At 40.7% G+C, this 20,404-nt stretch overlaps 1 protein-coding gene across 4 annotated transcripts in view; it reads left to right on the top strand.

Moving 5' to 3' along the window:
• Window positions 1-20,404, top strand: part of NEO1 (neogenin 1) — a 219,182-nt gene that overhangs the window by 183,126 nt on the left and 15,652 nt on the right. For all 4 annotated transcript variants that reach the window (XM_043919671.1, XM_043919670.1, XM_043919669.1 and 1 more), the window contains exons 17-22: window positions 2,076-2,251; window positions 2,332-2,470; window positions 4,543-4,650; window positions 9,882-10,076; window positions 13,884-13,952; window positions 17,817-17,964. In XM_043919671.1, coding sequence (XP_043775606.1) covers window positions 2,076-2,251; window positions 2,332-2,470; window positions 4,543-4,650; window positions 9,882-10,076; window positions 13,884-13,952; window positions 17,817-17,964 — 835 coding nt within the window. The remainder of the gene's footprint in view (window positions 1-2,075; window positions 2,252-2,331; window positions 2,471-4,542; window positions 4,651-9,881; window positions 10,077-13,883; window positions 13,953-17,816; window positions 17,965-20,404) is intronic.

Here is a 20,404-nt window from a genome sequence, read left to right as displayed (position 1 = left end):
AGAATTGTAAATTTTTCTAAATGGTACTGGAAATCAAAGAATTTATCACTTTCAGTAATACTCTTTCGTTTCTCAAAACAAAATTGTGACTGTATTGCCTGCTATGTATTCTGGATACTTTGTATACAGTATGGATTTGGAATTATTTGTTTTAAAAAGATAATCTCTGTCCCCCCTTTTTATGCTTTTACTTAACAAGATCAATACCATTACTGCATATTTTATAGTTCTGTCCTGTCTTCTGTTCCTGTGTGCTTACAATTTATAAGTTCTTTTAAAAATAGCTTTGGTATGTCAGAAAAGAAAAAATGTAAGATGAAAAAGAATATTTAAGTAAACGGTTTGCTACTTTCTTAAATCAGTCTGTAATAGGAAAAAACAAATTTGGAATTATTTTCTGTTATGTGACTTAAAAATAGAGTGTGGCTAGAAATATACGGGAAGAAATGTTCATAAGTCATGTTACCTAGCTATCTTTTCTAAGAATTGTTACAATAAGAAAAAATCTCTCAGTCTTAGTGATTTTTGCACCTGAGGTGCATTTTCTCTAACTAATTGGTATGTGTCCTGATCTTTGAACAAAGCCCTTGATTATAATGTGTGCTGTTCTTCTGTTATTTTTAGTCTTCATTATGTAGGAAATACACAAATGAAGATTATTGCTTTAGCTTGGCAATTATTCATAAATAAGGCCCCTGCCATCTCAGATTTTAGGTTATAGGAAGGACTAGTCACCATAGCTAAATGGGAAACCCCATTTTAAAACCTTCACTTAAGATAAATCAGTGTGTATGTACTTAAATAACTGACCGAGCGTTGGGAAAGCCCAGACAGATGCTTCCATATTGCCCCGTGTCATGGTGCCTTTGGGCTCACTGGGGCCTTTGTTTTGACAGTGCTACTTAGAGAATATGTCTGTTGCATATGGTTCAGGACAGCACATGAGTATAGACTTTTCCTTCTATCAAATAAGTGCCCTGATTTCTTAAGTTCATAAAGGCTGTGTCACTTAAATCCTTGATAGCTGGGGCATTTCCCGTAACTGATTGGAGTTAATCAGTGGGTTGTTCCCTGAGTCTACTGGAAAAAGTATAAAATACTCCCGCATGTTGTCAGCTTACCTTTCCTTCATGAAGAGTAATGCCCTTGAGTTCCCTTTGCTTTACTTGAATGTAAGCCATGTTGTGGTACTGCTTTTAGACCCTGGACATCAGCAGACCTGAATTGGACCCTGTGTGGGTTTCAGACACACCCAGTTTCAAGACCAAGCTACCTTTCCTTTGGCTGATATTCAGATTCAGATTTTAGAGGAGAGGCCCCTACGTGTCCAGTGTGATAAGCAACATCCCTAAAATTCAACCACACTCACTGAAATACCAAAATAGATCATGAGCTTTGTGTTACTTATTTGGGAAAAATACCCTTGATTTTAAAAGTGGTTTTCATCTTTTAATGATCCTTTTTGGATAGAAGGTAGAATTTTCAAGTTATTTAAAGAAAAAATTTTAAGACAAAGAAAAATCAAGTTTGAATGTTGTGTGCTGTGCTTAGTCACTCAGTCGTGTCCATCTCTTTTCGACCCCGTGGGCTGTAGTCCGCCAGGCTCCTCTGACAGTGGGAATTCTCCAGGCAAGAATACTAGAGTGGGTTGTCATGCCCTCCTCCAGGGGATCCTCCCAACCTAGGGATCGAACCCAGGTCTCCCACATTGCAGGCAGATTCTTTACTGTCTGAGCCGCCGGGGAACACTGAATTACCAAATTTTATTTACCTATTGAATATACATGCAGTTTACAGTAGTAGAAAATAGTTAATTACTATTTCTCTAGATGCTTTCCTGCAATTTTTTCCTGAAAGAACACAAGTGGAAATATTCTTTTAAATGAATGATGGTTATATATTAACTCTGGATTCTCTTTCTCTTTCTTCATTTCTCACCTTTCATTCCATTATATTACCCTGCATTTCCCTTTTATTTTTGTTTATGTTAAAATGCCACTTCCATTTTTAATTACTTTTTACCTCAGACACTTCTGAAGTTGATTTGTTTGTTATTAATGCTCCATACACTCCAGTGCCAGATCCCACTCCCATGATGCCACCAGTGGGAGTTCAGGCTTCCATTCTGAGCCATGACACCATAAGGATCACCTGGGCGGACAACTCCCTGCCCAAACACCAGAAGATTACAGACTCCCGGTACTACACAGTCCGATGGAAAACCAACATCCCAGCAAACACCAAGTACAAGGTACTGGCACAGTCACTCTGGGTAAGAAAAGCTAATTATTCATACTTTGTGATTCTGAAGCTCTTGATTCATGTTTCCAGAATGCTAATGCAACGACTTTGAGTTATTTGGTGACTGGTTTAAAACCAAATACACTCTATGAATTCTCTGTGATGGTGACCAAAGGTCGAAGGTCAAGCACGTGGAGCATGACAGCCCACGGGACTACGTTTGAATTAGGTATGTGTTGTCAGAACTTTGTCACATGGCCTTTCTTCTCTTCGCTAGATGTGAAAGCCAGGGAAAGCCCGTGCTAATGTTGTACCACATCCCAGGTCAGGAGGCGCCTCATCACCTGTCTTTACTACCCCAAGGAAAGAACTAAGTGTGTGAATTGACATATTTATAGAACACAGTGAGCAACTACAACTGGAGTTCAGTGTTTGCTTTCTCAGCTGAAGAATTTTGGTTTTTTCATCATTGTTCAAGAACATTAGCAAATAGCAGGAAGAAATAATGCAGAATGTACTAGAGTTTAGGAATCATGAAGCATGAGTTCAATTCCAAGGTCAGCCATCTACTGACGATATAAGCAAGTCATCCAGCCTCTCTGAAGCTATTTCTTCCATCTATAAAAGAGGGGTAATTGCTGTCTTTTCTACTTGATAGGGTAAAATAAATTACCCAATAAATAAAGCACATGGTAAGTAATAAAGCACTGTGTAGATGTAAGGAATTACGGTTTTTAACCTTGCCTTCCTGGAAAATTGAGATAGAAAAGATGAAGCGGCCTGCCCTTTACTGATACCATGCTTGCTAGAGCCTCAGCACTTTACCAGCGCTCTCCTAAACTGCCCTGGAAGCTTTCTTGCAAACTGGTTAGTGTCTTATAAAGTCTCCCAGTGGAGTGTTCTTAGGGTTTTTGTCTGTAAGTAAACATGAAAGAAAAAATACAACTAAGTAAATTAAGGGGAAAGCAAGCCATCTAATTTGAAAGTTTTGCTTGCTTTTTGCTCACTTGTAGGCCTGCCCTTCTGCCTCTTATACTTCCCTGGCATGGGGATATGTGTAACCATTGGGAGGCTCTGTCTATTCCACCTTCCTGTTTCTTTCTCTCCTTTATGTGAATAATGAAAAAAATGGAACTATAAAGTCTCTCCAGACTGGGTTTGGCCCTGATGTCTTATCTTTGGCACAGTTGGTTGAATTTCCTACAGAGAAAAAAAAGGGATAGATTCGGAGAGAAAGAAATTCAGTGCACAAAAACTTAAATAGAACTTGAGTTTGCTTTCTTTGCCAGTTTTAAAAATACCTTTGTGCTTTCATTCCAGCCCATTAGGTAATAAATGTTATTCCGTTAGGAGTTTACATTTCACTGGGCTTCCTTCCATTTCATACCAGAAGAATTCTAGTATTTTAGGAAAAGAGTGAATGTAAGGATATACTTAATATGCTGATTTCCCAACTAGTATCAATACATTAAAAGTTTTCAGCCATAATATGGACACATAAGGGGCTTCTGCAATGCAGGAAATGTGGGTTTGATCTCTGGGTCAGGAAGATCCCCTAGAGGAAGAAATGGCTACCCACTTAAGTATTCTTGCCTGAGAAATCCCCATGGACAGAGAAGCCCGGTGGGGCTATGGTCCATGGGGTCGCAAGGTTCAGACATGACTTAGAAACTAAACCACCATTACCATGGAAACATAGATGCACTGAAGTTCTTATTTAATTGGCTTTTCTGTTCCATAAACAGCTTTACATTTCAGAGCAATAACCTTTAATAGTTGACAGTATCTTTTCAGTGCAAATTTAACATAATAAAACATTAATTTGTAAATCATTTATTCTTTGGAGGAACGGTGGTTTTCAAACATCATATTTGGTTTGGAAAACCAACTATAGGTAGAGACAAAGTTACTTTACACTTAAAAATATTCTAACAAAATAATCCAAATTAGGGGAGAAAACGTAGTCTTGGGCACATTACATAACTTTTCTCATTTTCAGTCTCCTGATCTATCAAGCAGGGACTACAGGTGGCTTTTAATTTTCTCTAATCCGTCCTGCCCGACCTCCCCATCTGGGATGCCTGTTCTTTGTCCTCTCAATATGGTATTTCCTCTTTGGTACTTTGCATATTCTTCTTTTTCTTGGGGCTGTTTATAGACAGACAGTGAGTTCTTTGAAGCCAAGAGGCTTTATCTTTTTTGCCTGCACCCTTTATTATGCCTTCTAAATGGAGAGGGTTGAGGAAATGGTGAATTAAGTTGAAATGAACAGGAATTACTGAAAGTGTTATTCTTTTGTAGTTCCTACTTCTCCACCCAAGGATGTGACAGTTGTGAGTAAAGAGGGAAAACCTAGGACCATAATTGTAAATTGGCAGCCTCCCTCTGAAGCCAATGGCAAGATTACAGGTAAGAGGCCAGAGATGCCTGTGAGTGTGTGTCTGTTCCCTGTTCCTGCATTCCAGAAGAGTGCCTTGTTCTTGGGAGGAATGGGGGTCTCAAGACTTGACCTGGCCATTTTTTGAGGTGCTACGTGTCATGATGGTCCTGGAAATTGAAGCAAGGGGTGCTATTTAGTGACATAAAAAGGAGTCACCAGCTGGTTGTCCTGACCCATATTTCATGAAACTCTGATGGGTGTGGGTTGCACTAGACAGCCTTTGGTTATGGTGGAACATACAGAGTTATTTATTTTCCTCAAGAGAGCTATTCTTCTCTGTCTTTGACTAGATGACCAGGGTCTTGGGGTTGAAGACCCTGCGTAATTCTACAGGGTGATACCCAATAAGTATAAATTCACCTCTTTTACCCTGAAGCTCAAAAATACCCATTAGGCTTATAGTTTCCTTTTTCACCCAGGACTGCTACTTCAGCTTCCTATGCTCTTACAACTAAAGTTAGAAGTCTGAGGTGGCCTAGACCTCTGAAAGGACCTTGAAATTTCCCTTGGACTTCCAGAGTAGAAGGCACTGTGCCATCCTCAGCTTTATCACGGAGAAAAACCTGCCTCTGATCCAGATAATGTATGCTGTGGAGCCAGAGTACCCTTCCTGAAGTTCCTTTGTATGAAAAGGTGGCCTAAGGTGACTGCAGCCATGAAATTAAAAGATGCTTGCTCCTTGGAAGAAAAGCTATAATAAACCTAGACAGTATATTAAAAAGCAGAGTGACCTTTGTCACTGTGCTGACAAAGGTCCATATAGTCATAGCTGTGGTTTTTCCAGTAGTCATGTATGAATGTAAGGATTGGACCATAAAGAAGGCTGAGTGCCGAAGAATTCATGCTTTTGAACAGTGGTGCTGGAGAAGACTCTTGAGAGTCCCTTGGACAGCAACTGGATCAAACCAGCCAATCCTAAAGGAAATCAACCCTGAATATTCATTGAAAGGATCGATGCTGAAGCTGAAGCTCCAAAACTTTGGCCACCTGATGTGAAGAGCTAACTTACTGGAAAAGACCCTGATGCTGGGAAACATTGAGATGGCATTGAGATGGTTGGATGGCATCACCAACTCAATGGACATGAGTTTGAGCAAACTCAGGGAGATAGTGAAGGACAGGGAAACCTGATGTGCTGTAGTTCATGGGGTTGCAAAGAGTCAGACACAGCTGAGCGACTGAACAACAAAGGAAACTGAAAAGCATTCTTAGCATTGTCTGACAAAATGTTATCCGCTGGAGAAGGGAATGGCAAACTACTTCAGTATTCTTGCCTTGGGAACCCCATGGATAGTATGAAAAAGCAAAAAGATAGGACACTGAAAGATGAACTCCCCAGGTTGGTAGGTGCCCACTATGCTACTGGAGATCAGTGGAGAAATAACTCCAGAAAGACTGAAGAGACGGAACCAAAGCAAAAACATCACCCAGTTGTGGATGTGACTGGTGATGGAAGTAAAGTCTGATGCTGTAAAGAGCAATATTGCATAGGAACCTGGAATGTTAGGTCCATGAATCAAGGCAAATTGGAAGTGGTCAAACAGGAGATGGCAAGAGTGAATGTCAACATTTTAGGAATCAGCAAGCTAAAATGGACTGGAATGGGTGAATTTAATTCAGATGACCATTATATCTACTACTGTGGGCAAAAATCCCTTAGAAGAAATGGAGTAGCCATCATAGTCAACAAAAGAGTCTGAAATGCAGTACTTAGATGCAATCTCAAAAATGACAGAATGATCTCTGTTCGTTTCCAAGGCAAACCATTCGCATCACAGGAATTCAGGTCTGTGCCCTGACCAGCAATGCTGAAGAAGCTGAAGTCGAACAGTTCTATGAAGACCTACAAGACCTTCTAAAACTAACACCCAGAAAAGATGTCCTTTTCATTATAGAGGACTGTAATGCAAATATAGGAAGTCAAGAAACACCTGGAGTAATAGGCAAATTTGGCCTTGGAGTATGGAATGAAGCAGGGCAAAGTCTAACAGAGTTTTGCCAAGAGAACACACTGGTCATAGCAAACACTCTCCTCCAACAACACAAGAGAAGACTCTACACATGGACATCACCAGCTGGTCAATACTGAAATCAGATTGATTATATTCTTTGCAGCCAAAGACGGGGAAGCGCTATACAGTCAGCAAAAACAAGACCCAGGAGCTGACCGTGGCTCAGATCATGAACTCCTTATTGCCAAATTCAGACTTAAATTGAAGAAAGTAGGGAAAACCACTAAACCATTCAGGTATTACCTAAATCAGATCCCTTACAATTATACAGTGGAAGTGAGAAATACATTTAAGGGACTAATCTGATAGACAGAGTGCCTGAAGAACTGTGAACAGAGGTGTGTGACATTGTACAGGAGACAGGGGTCAAGACCATCCCCAAGAAAAAGAAATGCAAAAAGGCAAAATGGTTGTCTGAGGAGGCCTTACAAATAGCTGTGAAAAGAAGAGAAGTGAAAAGCAAAGGAGAAAAGGAAAGATATACCCATTTGAATGCAGAGTTCCAAAGAATAGCAATTAGAGATGAGAAAGCCTTCCTCAATGATCAATGCAAAGAAATAGAGGAAAACAATAGAATGGAAAAGACTAGAGATCTCTTCAAGAAAATTAGAGATACCAAGGGAACATTTCATGCAAAGATGGGCACAATAAAGGTCAGAAATGATATGGACCTAACAGAAGCAGAAGATATTAAGAAGAGGTGGCAAGAATGCACAGAACTATACAAAAAAGATCTTCATGACCCAGATAATCACCATGGCATGATCACTCACCTAGAGCCAGACATCCTGGAATGTGAAGTCAAGTGGGCCTTAGGAAACATCACTATGAACAAAACTAGTGGAGGTGATGGAATTCCAGTTGAGCTATTTCAAATCCTAAAAGACGATGCTGTGAGTGCTGCACTCAATATGCCAACAAATTTGAAAAACTCAGCAATGACCACAGGACTGGAAAAGGTCAGTTTTCATTCTAATCCCAAAGAAAGGTAATGCCAAAGAATGTTCAAACTACTGCACAATTGCACCCATCTCACACACTAGTAAAGTAATGCTCAAAATTCTCCAAGCCAGGCTTCAACAGCACGTGAACCGTGAACTTCCAGATATTCAAGCTGGATTTAGAAAAGGCAGAGGAACCAGAGATCAAATTGCCAACATCCTCTGGATCATCGAAAAAGCTAGAGAGTTCCAGAAAAACATCTACTTCTGCCTTATTGACTATGTCAAAGCCTTTGTGTGGATCACAACAAACTGTGGAAAATTCTGAAAGAGATGGGAATACCAGACCACCTGACCTGCCTCTTAAGAAATCTGTATGCAGGTCAGGAAGCAACAGTTAGAACTAGACATGGAACAACAGACTGGTTCCAAATTGGGAAAGGAGTATGCCAAGGCTGTATATTGTCACCCTGCGTATTTAACTTATATGCAGAGTACATCATGAGAAACACTGGGCTGGATGAAGCACAAGCTGGAATCATTACCATGAGAAATATCAGTAACCTCAGATACGCAGATGACACCACCCTTATGGCAGAAAGTGAAGAAGAACTAAAGAGCCTCTTGATGAAAGTGAAAGAGGAGAGTGAAAAAGTTGGCTTAATACTCAACATTCAGAAAACGAAGATCATGGTATCCAGTCCCATCACTTCATGGCAAATAGATGGGGAAATAGAGGAAACAGTGACAGACTTTTTTGCGGGGGGCTCCAAAATGACTGCAGATGGTGATTGCAGCCATGAAATTAAAAGACGCTTGCTCCGTGGAAGAAAAGTTGTGACCACCCTAGACAGCATATTAAGAAGCAGAGGCATTACTTTGCCAACAGAGGTCTGTCTAATCAAAGCTATGATTTTTCCAGTAGCCATGTATGGATGTGAGAATTGGACTATAAAGAAAGCTGAGCACCGAAGAATTGATGCTTTTGAACTGTGGTGTTAGAGAAGACTCTTGAGAGTCCCTTGGACAGCACGGAGATCCAACCAGTCCATCCTAAAGGAGATCAGTCCTGAATATTCATTGGAAGGACTGGTGCTGAAGCTGAAACTCCAGTACTTTGGCTACCTGATGCGAAGAACTGACTCATTTGAAAATACCCTAATGCTGGGAAGGATTAAAGGCAGGAGGAGAAGGGGACGACAGAGGATGAAATAATTGGATGGCATCACTGACTCTGTGGACATGAGTTTGAGTAAGCTCTGGGAGTTGGTGATGGACATGGAGGCCTGGCGTGCTGCAGTCCATGGGGTCACAATGAGTTTTACACGACTGAGTGACTGAACTGAACTGAACTGAGCATTGTCCCTCTTCAGCTTTCAATAGGAATCCCTTTCCTGAAATATCCAGTCTTTATGTCATTTTTAATTTAGGTTTTAGAATTTGCCTCTTCCTTAAAAAAATTAAGCATGACTTGACATGGATTGCATTATATTTTGTCTTTAAAAACCAGTAATGATGCGGTCAGTGCCTTTGCACTGTGGAGTCTTGTGGTTGTGGTTCTTCCTTCCTCAACTGTAGAGATAGAGTGCCCTCTGGTGGATGTATCAGGTGATGTTTCACTGTGACTTCACCTACCCCAAGTTTGGGAGAATCTAGCAAAGGTGGCTTGGAGAAGGAAATGGCAACCCACTCCAGTGTTCTTGCCTGGAGAATCCCAGGGACGGGGGAACCTGGTGGGTGCCATCTCTGGGGTCGCACAGAGTCAGACACGGCTGAAGAGACGCAGCAGCAGCAAAAGTGGCTGCCCATCTCCTAGGAGTTTTTCCCCTGGGAAATCACATTGGTGAGAGTTCAAATAGCACTGTCAGGCCATTACTGGTTTTCAAAACTGCATTAACTTAATTGAAGTAGACCCTTGAAGTACAGAATGTTGGAATGATGATTAGAATGTTTTCCTTACATAATTTCCTAGCTTTTGAGAGTATTTAACCCTATATTTTTATCTTAACTACTTTTATTACTTCAGCTACTGATACAGATAATAATTTATAGTCTGGCACTGTTGAAATTGTGGTTTTCTCTGTATTATATTTAATGTAGCATTTAAAATACATGTTACTATTGCTAATTTAATCTGTAACTAGTTCTCTATTTGTGTGTGCTGTAACATATATCTTTTATTGACTTACTGGTTGCAAAAGAAAGAGCAGGAATAAGGTTTCTCTTTCCATTAATTCCTTTGGATAGGTTACATCATATATTACAGCACGGATGTGAATGCAGAGATACACGACTGGGTTATTGAGCCTGTTGTGGGAAACAGGCTGACTCACCAGATACAAGAATTAACACTTGACACACCATACTACTTCAAAATCCAAGCCCGGAACTCAAAGGGCATGGGGCCCATGTCTGAAGCTGTCCAATTCAGAACACCCAAAGGTAAAGGCCCCCAAACAGAGTGTTCCATTGTGTGTCTCTTGAGTGGGATTATGTGTGTACATGTCACTTTAGCATGTAGAGACTGTGGATGATACAGGAAATCCTCATGATGTGCTTATGAGCCACAGTGTGGGCATTTATCTAAAAATGATGCTATCCCCCGACCACCAGATCAGTGCTCCCTAGGTTACTGACCTAAACATATCATTGACAGGGGAACTCTGACTCCAGGCTGCTCGAGGCAGATGAACTGCTGTGATCTAAACCAGTCAGATCAGATGGGATTCTCTTGGTTCCCAGATAGAGTAGTAGCGTGTTATTGTGATGGATGATTCTCTTTCAACACATGCAGGCTCTTAATGTGAAAGTCTTGTTCACTGACCTTTGTAGAGAGAAAGAGACAAAAGGGGCCCTTTAAAGAAGACTCTAGGTAAAGAAAGTGACAGTAAAATATTGAACCAGGTGAGCTTAGGAAGTAAAAGTAAGTCGGGGACTGAGTCTGTGGAAATATGGAAAAACATATATGGATTTCTTTTCTGTTAGCATGAAAAAGAAGACTCAAGGTGCTTGGAAGTTTTCGGGGTTTTAATTTTTTTCCTTTAAGAATTCTGCCTGTCCCATCTTCAAAGCTTGTGATCCTTGCTCTTGTTTTTTCCTTCCCCTGTGCTTGGCCTGCTAGCGGACTCCTCTGATAAAATGGCTAATGATCAAGGTAAATGAGTAGCTGGCCTCTCTTTCCTTTCCTCTCTTTTGTGACCTGTTACTAGCTTTTTGTTGTTTTTGTTTTTTTCCTGAAAATCAGTATCAGTACTGTGTGTTAAAAATCACATATTTATTGGCCAAAGTAGAGTTGAGTCCATATTTGTGGCACCTGGGGTATCTGAAAAGCTGGAGAATCTACTTAGGAGCTAAACAGACTGGCAGGGGAAAAAACTGGGTTGGACTTCTACAGATGGGAGGAGATAGTCCTTAAATGTGGGTCAGAGTATCCTTGGTGCTAAGATACTAAAATTCTGTGATACAGATAGGGATTTGGGGCATAATGAGAACAAGCACACCAATTTGTCATATTTGTAGCATCTAGAGTTTTATTGATGTCTCTAAATGAAAAGTTTAATCAAATTCAATTGAATACCCTTTTTTCCTCCCTCAACAGAGAATATACAAATGTACCCTCCTGAATTGTATGATTATCTATCACAAAATTACGGCTCTCTATTCTCTTGTTGCAAGCTTAACTCAGGGCTATTTTGCCACTTCTTAAATATATTTGCTAATTTTATAAGAGGATAGAGACAGTGTACAATGGAAGTTTAGGAAGTATGGGCCTCAGTGTCACCATTCTGGAAATTATCTGTCAGCATAGTCTCTTCACTGCAGTCGCTGTGGTAAAGTTAAACTATACTTTGTGATTTTCATCTCTGGGAAGTCGGCTAAAGTAGGTTATCTGTTTTCTACAGCAGGAGCAGTTAAAGTAAATTGGGTGGTTTCTTTTATTCTTTAAGAGTAGTTTTTAGAAATACAAAGTCTTTGGATCTTGGTTAATGGCAAGGAAGATTCAGAGTTTGAGGTTTCAAGTTTTGGGGCTTTGGAAATGTGTTTGTATTCAATGAGTCTTTTGTTCTATGTTGGGAAAACTGCAAACATGCCCGTGTGTGTGTGTGTGTGTGTGTGTGCGCATGTGTGTGTGTGTGTGTGTGTATGTATAAAGCACCCTGATCATGGTAGAACCTTTGCCTTAAGCATGAGAATAGAACAGTAACAACACTGAATGTGTACAGAGTATATATGTGCTATTTTCTTCCCTCACTTCATCCCATGAGCCAGGCTGCAGTTCTCAGCTATACCACCCCTTTGGTATTTAAAATTCTTTGCCCATATTTATTTTGGTATTTGGCTAATCCGTGGATTTCTTGTTCATAAGTTAAATACGAGAGGAAAACATTAAGAAATATAGGAGTTAAACCAGTTGGTTTGTTGGCAAAGTGTTCATTGATAATTATTTATATAATGTGTTACTCTGAGTAGTTTGGCTTAAATTTGGGCTGCCTGACAAAGAAGTACCTTAACTATGAAGAGCCTTACATGGGTCGTGTCATCTCTGCCAGCTTATCATAGTGAAAAGAACAAGTGGAATCTTGACACATGGTGTGTGCTGTTTGGGAGGATTGGTGACAATAGAAGTGAAGTAAAGTAATAGGTGTGGACAGTGACAAAGGTTTGAGGACTGTGAGTTAAACATTCTAGACTATGCCCCTTACATACCCAGGAACTTCTGTTACCTTTGGGGACTTTGAGCTTCTGGAAACATAGAAAGTAGGTTTTTTTGTTTTTTTCATTTCTAGATTTATTCTGTTAAATGAACTATACATAGAAACCTTCAGACTTTAATTTCTTCCATTTCCTCCAAGTCTGATAATTTAATAGAAGTACTTGATATTATCTATAATGTTTTACAGCAACACGTCTTGTTTATGCATTTCTAGTCAAGCTTTATTCATAGGAATAACTCTTAATTTATAAGCGTTTTCTGAAGCTTCATGCTCTCTGTGGAGTGTAAGGTGAGATTCTTCCCCAAAGATTTATTTAGTAGTTAATATTTATAAAACATTTACTGTGTGTCAGGCATTATTCAAAATATTTTATGGGATTAAATTTCTAATTAATCCTCACAACCCTTTCGTGAAGCAGGTGCCATTATCATCACTGCTTTACAATGAGGAAACCAAGACCCCCAAATAGTAGCTAAATAACTTGCCAAAAGTCCAACGTTTAGTGCCTGATGGTGCTGGTTTGCCAGTACAGGCAGTCTGTTGAGCTGGATGAACCAAGGATCAGCTTTACCTTGCAGTTCCTGCAGACCTCTTCAAGAGAAGTCTGAGACTGCCTTCCAAGCCCAGGTGTTTTCTGAGGCCTGCATATGAGTGAAGTCGCTCAGTCATGTCCGATTCTTTGCGACCCCACAAACTGTAGCCTACCAGGTTCCTCCGTCCGTGGGATTTTCCAGGCAAAAATACTGGAAGGAGTTGCCATTTCCTTCTCCAGGAGATCTTCCCAACCCAGGGATTGAACCCAGGTCTCCCGCATTGTAGGCAGATGCTTTACTGTCTGAACCACCAGGGAAGTCCAGCATATGAGGTGGTCCCAAGCTCAAGGTCAGCAGCCTCACTTCTTATGTTCCATGATGATGGAGTAGGAGACAGTGTCTTTGTGAGCAACCAGAGGGGAGACTTTGATTTTTTAATCTCTGGGTATTTAGGTTGACTGAGCAGAAACTGAGAACCTAATCTGAACCTCTGCTTGCCTTCCTGCTCCCTCTTAAGGTAACTTTATATTTAGAAAGGCAGCTTCCTATTTTGAGAAAAGAATCCAAACACCACTGACACCTGCTCGGCCAGATCAAGCCAGTCCCTCAGAAGAACCCGTTTCTTTAATGGTCCCCGTGGTTCCTTTTCCACCGGAAGCTGCTTTTCCATAAGTGCTCTGAGCAGTTTTTCAGCAGCTGTTTCTTGGGCTAGAGAAACCTTAACAGCAAGGGACAGCCTTGTTATACCCTGGATACAACCATGGAACAGGAGTGTCAGCCTTTCAGATGCCTCATTGCATAGAAAGCTCTACCTTAGTTTGTTTTGCACAAATAGGCTGTATTTTCCCCTGTCGTGTGTACGTGCTACTTCCTTTTCTTACGGACAGCATAGACTGAAAATACATTTTTTTTTTTTTTGGTAGAAAACACTCACTAGCTGTGAAGTAGACTGGTCACACCAATGGAGTGGGTTGTTACTGACATGATTTCTTCTTCTTCAGCCTCAGGGTCTGCAGGGAAAGGAAGCCGGCTGCCAGACCTGGGATCCGACTACAAACCTCCAATGAGCGGTAAAGCCCTTCCTCTGGCTTTATTTGGCTTCCTGTGGGCACAGTGCAGTTCTGCTTGAAATCTTGAATAATGTTTCTTGCAGCTCCTGTGCTGTGAATTGTAGCCTATTACCTATTTCTTTTTATTCAATAGAGCTGGCTTTAGGCATTTTCTGGCAAATGTTTGCCAAGTTACTGTAGACCCATTTATTATACATTCACAAATAAAATTGTTTCCTTGCGTATAAACTTAAAATGATTCTAAACAAACAGTCTTCTCATTGCCCACTGCCTATTTTCAAAATAATTAGAACCTTACTTTAAAAAATAAACCCTCTGGTGGAATTAGCTATCATCTAAAACGAGCCTGAGAGATGCTTTGGAATCATTCATTTCTCTCCACACTGCTTACTGCGGTGCTCTTAGTTTGGGAATTCTAAAAAATTATTCCCTCTCTCCTAGCCATCCTAAGAGCTGGTGCCTTCTAATTACTGAAATGGTGACACCTGCTTTTCTATACAACGTCACCATATGGAAGTTACTTTCGCACGTGAAATCGTTTTATTGTCATAACATTGTGAGGGAGGGAGAACAGGTATCATTATTCCCATGTTCTACATTAAGAGACTCAGGGGAGAAGTAATGTGCCTGGACCTATCCACTTATTATAGAAGCCCTAGAATCAAAACCCAGGGCTTCCAACTTCATATTGTGCCTTTTCTGCTATCACTCACAGCCTTCCTAGATCAGATGTGGGAATCCAGGATGGTAAAATGTCCTCAAAGGTAGTTCCTAGAAGTGAACCATATTGTCTCCTCATGAGAAACACATGGAAGAGAAAAGAAAAAGAGTTTCCAGTCCTCCAGAAACTCCTGGTCTAATTATGGAAATAAAATGGTCTCTTAATCTCCAGCTATCAATTTAAATAAAAAGTATTGTCCAGACTTCAGTGAAATCAGCCACTTCTTTGGAGAGCCAGACAAACTTGCTTGCTTCAAGAAATTTTTAGGCTGTGATTTCTAGGACTTTATGAGTTTCTCCTCCTGGAAGGCATATGTTACATTTATGTGCTGTCCACCGGCCTGTGAGAAAAGCAGTTACTTCTTTGTCTTTTCTTTTGTTTATGCATTCATTCATTTATTCACACATATTTCTAAAGGTTCAGGTACTATGTAACAGACTGTGGAAGCAGGGGGAGTATGTAACAAGCTATCTGACAGAGAGAAGAGAAAGCTTTCTAGAAGACATCTCTGATCCAGATTTTAAAAGGCACAGAGAAAATTACTGAATGTCTAGGAGGGGGTCAAACATTTCTAGGATGCAATGCAATAAGAACATGTATAAAGTGTGGCAATTTAAAACAGCTTGCTTGGAACTTCCTTGGCAGTCCAGTGGTTAAGACTGCACCTTCCAATGCAGGGATGCAGTTTTGATTCCTGGTCAGGGAACTAAGATACCACATTCCTCACAACCAAAAAAAAAAAAAAAAATACCAAAGCATGAAACAGAAATAGTATTGTAACAAGTTCAATAAAGACTTTAAAAATGGTCCAAATTAAAAAAAAAACCACTTTAAAACAGCCTGCTTTCTCCAGGGACCACACTGCCTAGAAACAGCATAGGCTCAGGTTAGAAAAGGTAGGTTAAAACCGACCTGTCAAAAGCTCAGGTGCTGATGCTAAGAAATGTGAGCTTCCTCACGTAAGTAACATATGTGAGATGTCTGATACTACTGGTAAACTGTGACTTCCCACTTACTGAGTATCTACTGTTACCCTGACGACAGTGGAGAATGAGTTAGGTGCCAAGAGTACAAAGTCAAAAAAGAGTGGTTAGGAAGCTGCTGCAGTAGACCAAGTGAGGCTTAATATCCCTAGTAGGAGGGTCTAGGGTCCCATTTGCAGCTCACCCTTACTCTAGTTCAGAAGACAGCCTTTGGCCGACTCAGGAGGTAGAGGTCCTTTGCAGTTAATTGAGAAGTTGTCTCTGGGGAATGCAGGAAAGAACTGCCTCCCACAGCCCTGCTCCCTGCCTCTGATGCACAGTGCCTGCTCTACCGCTTGCCCCACCCACTAGCCCAGTACTGCTGTTAATAATGGTTTTATGGAGAGCCCTAATTTGGTCTCATTGTATTGGCTCCCAGTTCCATAGTCTTTCCCAAATATAAAAATGTTATTTTATTGGAGGTCGTTATATCCAGTTTAAGTTGTCTGTCTGCTGATCTCCTTCTCTGAAATAGATAGAAGTGATTCAACCAAATGTAGAAGAATAAGCTCTTAAACTTTCAAAATTAGCCCAGCTTCAGCACTGTGCTTGGATGTAGCCTATAAAATCATAGAATAAGAAGCAGAAGTTCAGCTAATCCACTGTTAATGGGAGTCCCACAGTAAATGCAGTTTGAATTAGATCATGAGTTTATAAACCAGGTTGTATATAAAAATCACTTTAGGAGCCTTCCTAAGAGCATTGGTTCCCAGGCCACACCTTCCTGGTAGAAATTTCCACAGCATCCCAGACATGTAGGATGGCTCTTTATAAGTACTTCTAGTGACTAAACACTCACTACTTAGCAAAGCAGCTCATCCCGTTATTGTATAGCTTTGATTATTAGGGCAATAAGAGAGAGTGGCTGGAAGAAAAGATGGCAGATATCCATGGTGGTTAAATCTGTGTTGTAGGATTTCCCATATTTTACAGTATGAGCATGGATAACTTTTGTAATGAGGTGGGAAGCAAATACAATGTTTCAGGAAGTAGAAGAGCAAGACTAAGAATAGAGCAGGATTACAAACGGCCTTTAAAAAAAAAAAAAGCTGAACCGCACCCAATGGCATGGGAGCAACGGTAATAGGAAGAAGATCTGTTTCCTCAAGGTCCTAAATGATCTTGCCTCTGCACATCTCTCCAGCCTCATATCCATCTTTTTTTCTGCTCACATCATTCCCTCTAACTTTGCATATCTCTCTTTGCTTCAGCAACACTGGCTGCCTTTATCTCCCTTGAACGTGCCAAGCTCATTCCTGTCTCAGGATCCTCCCACTAGCTGTTCCCCCTTCTCTGAAATGTTCTTCCTTCGGGTCTTTGTATGGTAGGATCATTCAAATCTCAGCCCAAATGCCATCTCCTCAGAGAAGCTTTTCCCAACCACTTAATCTAAACTAGCCACCCAGTCATTCTGTACCATATCCCCCCTTTTATATTTTCATGGCACTTACTACACACTAATAATTTATTTGTTTATTGTCTGCCCCCACTCCTACCCTGGAATTCGCATCTTTGCTATTCACTGTTGCATCCTGAGTACCTAGAACAATGCCTGGCACATTGTAACCACTCAGTAAATATTTGTCAAATTAATGCATATGTACAGACCTTCGTTTTCCTGAAACTGAATAAGAAAGTTAACTCTGCACAGACTGTGTTTATAAAAACAGACTTTATGATTCAAGTAGTTTTTTCACCGCATCCCAATGCTATATGTTGGGAAAAAATACTTTTGTTTTCTATGAGGGTGCATTTTTTAAAAAGTTTTGAAAGTCAGAAAACTTAAAGTGATTTACAAATGGTGCTTTATAAGATGAGTTTCTATATAAGACACCAGAGGACAGACTCCCTTACTGGTCCAAGCTTAGTGTTCAGTACAATTGGAGAAACTTTTATTGAACACCAACTTTGTGCCAGGTACACCCAGGGCAGAAACTCAGCTCTCATCATCTAGAGGAAATGGCCATATTCATAAGGCATTTTTATAGAATGCACAGTGATGACTATTTTTATAAAGAAGCTCACAGAAGTTATCTATACTCATGTGAAGGTTCTGCAGCCTGTTTGTATGCATCTTTAGAATTCTGGAACACTAACAAGCATACGGTTTTTCCTTCCCAGGCAGTAACAGCCCTCATGGAAGCCCCACTTCTCCTCTAGACAGTAACATGCTGCTGGTCATCATCGTTTCCGTCGGCGTCATCACCATCGTGGTGGTTGTGATCATCGCAGTTTTCTGCACCCGGCGGACTACCTCTCACCAGAAAAAGTAAGGAGCCCCACATGTAGCCCATACATTTTTTGTATGTATTCTTTTGCTTCTGTGTGACCTCTATGTCTGGAGTTGTACACAGAGTTAAAATATAAAATACATGAAAAGCAACGTTTTAAATATTTTTAAGGGAAATGCAGAATGATTCCTCTTGTTAAATATGTGTCCTTCTGGGTTCTGGCAAGGAAGAGGGGCACACTCAAGAAGGGTGAAGGGGGCTTTAATGAAGAGACCATTTACAACATCCAAGGTGAAGTTAGCATTAGGCAGCAGTGTTCAAGGGTCAGCCACAGTGACAGGCCAGTGTTATCCTTAGAAAGGTGAGAGCTTTTTCTGAAGCAGAGAGAGCTGTTTTCCGAGATCTGAAGCAGCAGGAGAGGACTTGCAACAGGAACCATGTATGGTGGTAGGAATGTAACTACTGCCATCCTCTATCCCAGCAGGGATGGGACAGAAGAGAAAACACCTCCCACTCTCCAGTCTCTTATCTGTGCCTTCTCCTGGCCACACTGAACTGGAAGCCAGGGCAGAGTTACCAAGTAGATATAGTTCATTTAACTCAGCCTCTGAAGTCACAAGACCAAGTGCACAGAATCAGTCTGGGAGAGGAAAGTAGATGATGTACAGCCTTGTCAGGAGCCCCTTTGGAGGACTGTCTGTCTCTGGGCTCTCAGTGAACCAGATACACAGGAGTCTGCGGAATTTCATGGCACAAATGCCGGCTGAGATGGAAGCATACCACAGACCTCTAGTTCTAAGTTTGAGATTATTTTTAAAGATGTGCTACCAAAGGTTCAGCTGGTAAAGAATCTGCCTGCAATGCAGCAGACCTGGGTTTGATCCCTGGGTTAGGAAGATTCCCTGGAGAAGGGAAGGGCTACCCACTCCAGTATTCTGGCCTGGAGAATTCCATGGACTGTATAAGTCATGGGGTCGCAAAGAGTCAGACATGACTGAGTGACTTTCACTCACCAAAAGTAGCAGTTGAGGTTGGGACCACAGGAGGCAGAGTTGGTTGGGTGTGTGATGGGGAGATGTACTGATTAAATGAATGAGAAAGGATTATTTAAAATCAGCATGTCATATTAGCAGAGAGGAAAGGTGGCTTCTAGCCCTGAACTCACCTGGGATTTTGAGGCTTGTGGCTAATTGTTTAGAGCAAATAGCAAGGTGATCACCATTATGTGGTGCTTGATAACAGCCTTCACTCCTGAAGCTGAGGGAATCCTTGATCCTAGGTCACATTCTATTCCTATCTCTGGCCAGCAAGACAGTGCCATAAAGAAAAAAAAAGGAGATTCTTGAGCAAAAACACAATATGAGTAATAGAACAACTTTAGATGCAGTATCCTAAAAGATCATAAGATGGAGGTATTGCTCCATAAAGAGAGAAAGAAATTCATGTCTGTGTGATTATGCTCAGAGCTGGTCTGTCCAAGGCAAGGATGCATGTATTTAATAACCATAAATCTGTTTGTTTTCAGTATAGAGGTCAAGTATAAGCTACAGGCTAACTGCTGCTAGTAATGACTTTGTCATTTTCTATAGGTTATGTGATGTTTTTAATCTTTCTTTTGCCCAAGTAAAATAGCTTTCAGCAGCTTACATTGTATCACTGCCTTTTGATCACTGCCTCTTACAGCTTCCCCTGCCTTTGATTGTAGAAAACTGTTTCTCCCTAAAACCGCTAAAATCATATTTTTCTATGCTAGGACTTTTCTACAAGCTTCTTTTTCAGCATTTCCCATTTATCTATCTTTATGAACTTTTGATTTTACATCTAGTTTTAAATAAAGATCTTGAGATCTTTATTTAAAAGAATCTGAATAAACAAAATAACAGAATTCCTTCTTATTTGGGGGAATCTAAAATTCAAAGTAAATAAAAAATAAAGTACTAAAATACTTAGTCTTCAGATTAAGAGGCAGGAAAATGAGTTTGTCATAGGTGCTGTACTCTGTTTTTGAATCTGCAGGTCCTACAGTTCGGGTCCCTTTGTTTAAAAGAGTTGTATCAAGTCTTTATAGAGTTTTCCCCTCCTCCTCCCCCAGTGACCTACTTTCCAAATGTTCCATTGACTGTGAAAAAATATGTGAGCTTTTCTTAGTATTTTTCATCTTCTCTCATATCTGAGGCACCTCCCGTTTCAATTGTAGCTGTTTATAGACTTTAGCCCCTCAGAGTTTCTTAGCACATCTCTCTAGAGCCCCCTTACTCAACAGATGAGAACCACCTACCTCAGTGTACCACCATTAGATCTAAAGCCCTTCCGTGTTGGGAACAGTCATTTTCTCCCCCTTCCTCCCATCTGAAACTTGTTCTCAGTTTAGCTGCTGTATCCCAGTGCCTCCTGCTTTCAGAGACCTTGTCCTTGTGGTTGCCCCTCTGTCAGTACAGCTAACCTCTCGCTCCATTGGCTCCATCCCTCTAGCATTTG

The sequence above is a fragment of the Cervus elaphus genome, chromosome 12 (genome assembly GCF_910594005.1).
Source record: "Cervus elaphus chromosome 12, mCerEla1.1, whole genome shotgun sequence".
Classification (NCBI taxonomy): domain Eukaryota; kingdom Metazoa; phylum Chordata; class Mammalia; order Artiodactyla; family Cervidae; genus Cervus; species Cervus elaphus.
The sequence above is the reverse complement of the archived record's forward strand: the minus strand, read 5'-3'. Positions and strand labels throughout refer to the sequence as shown.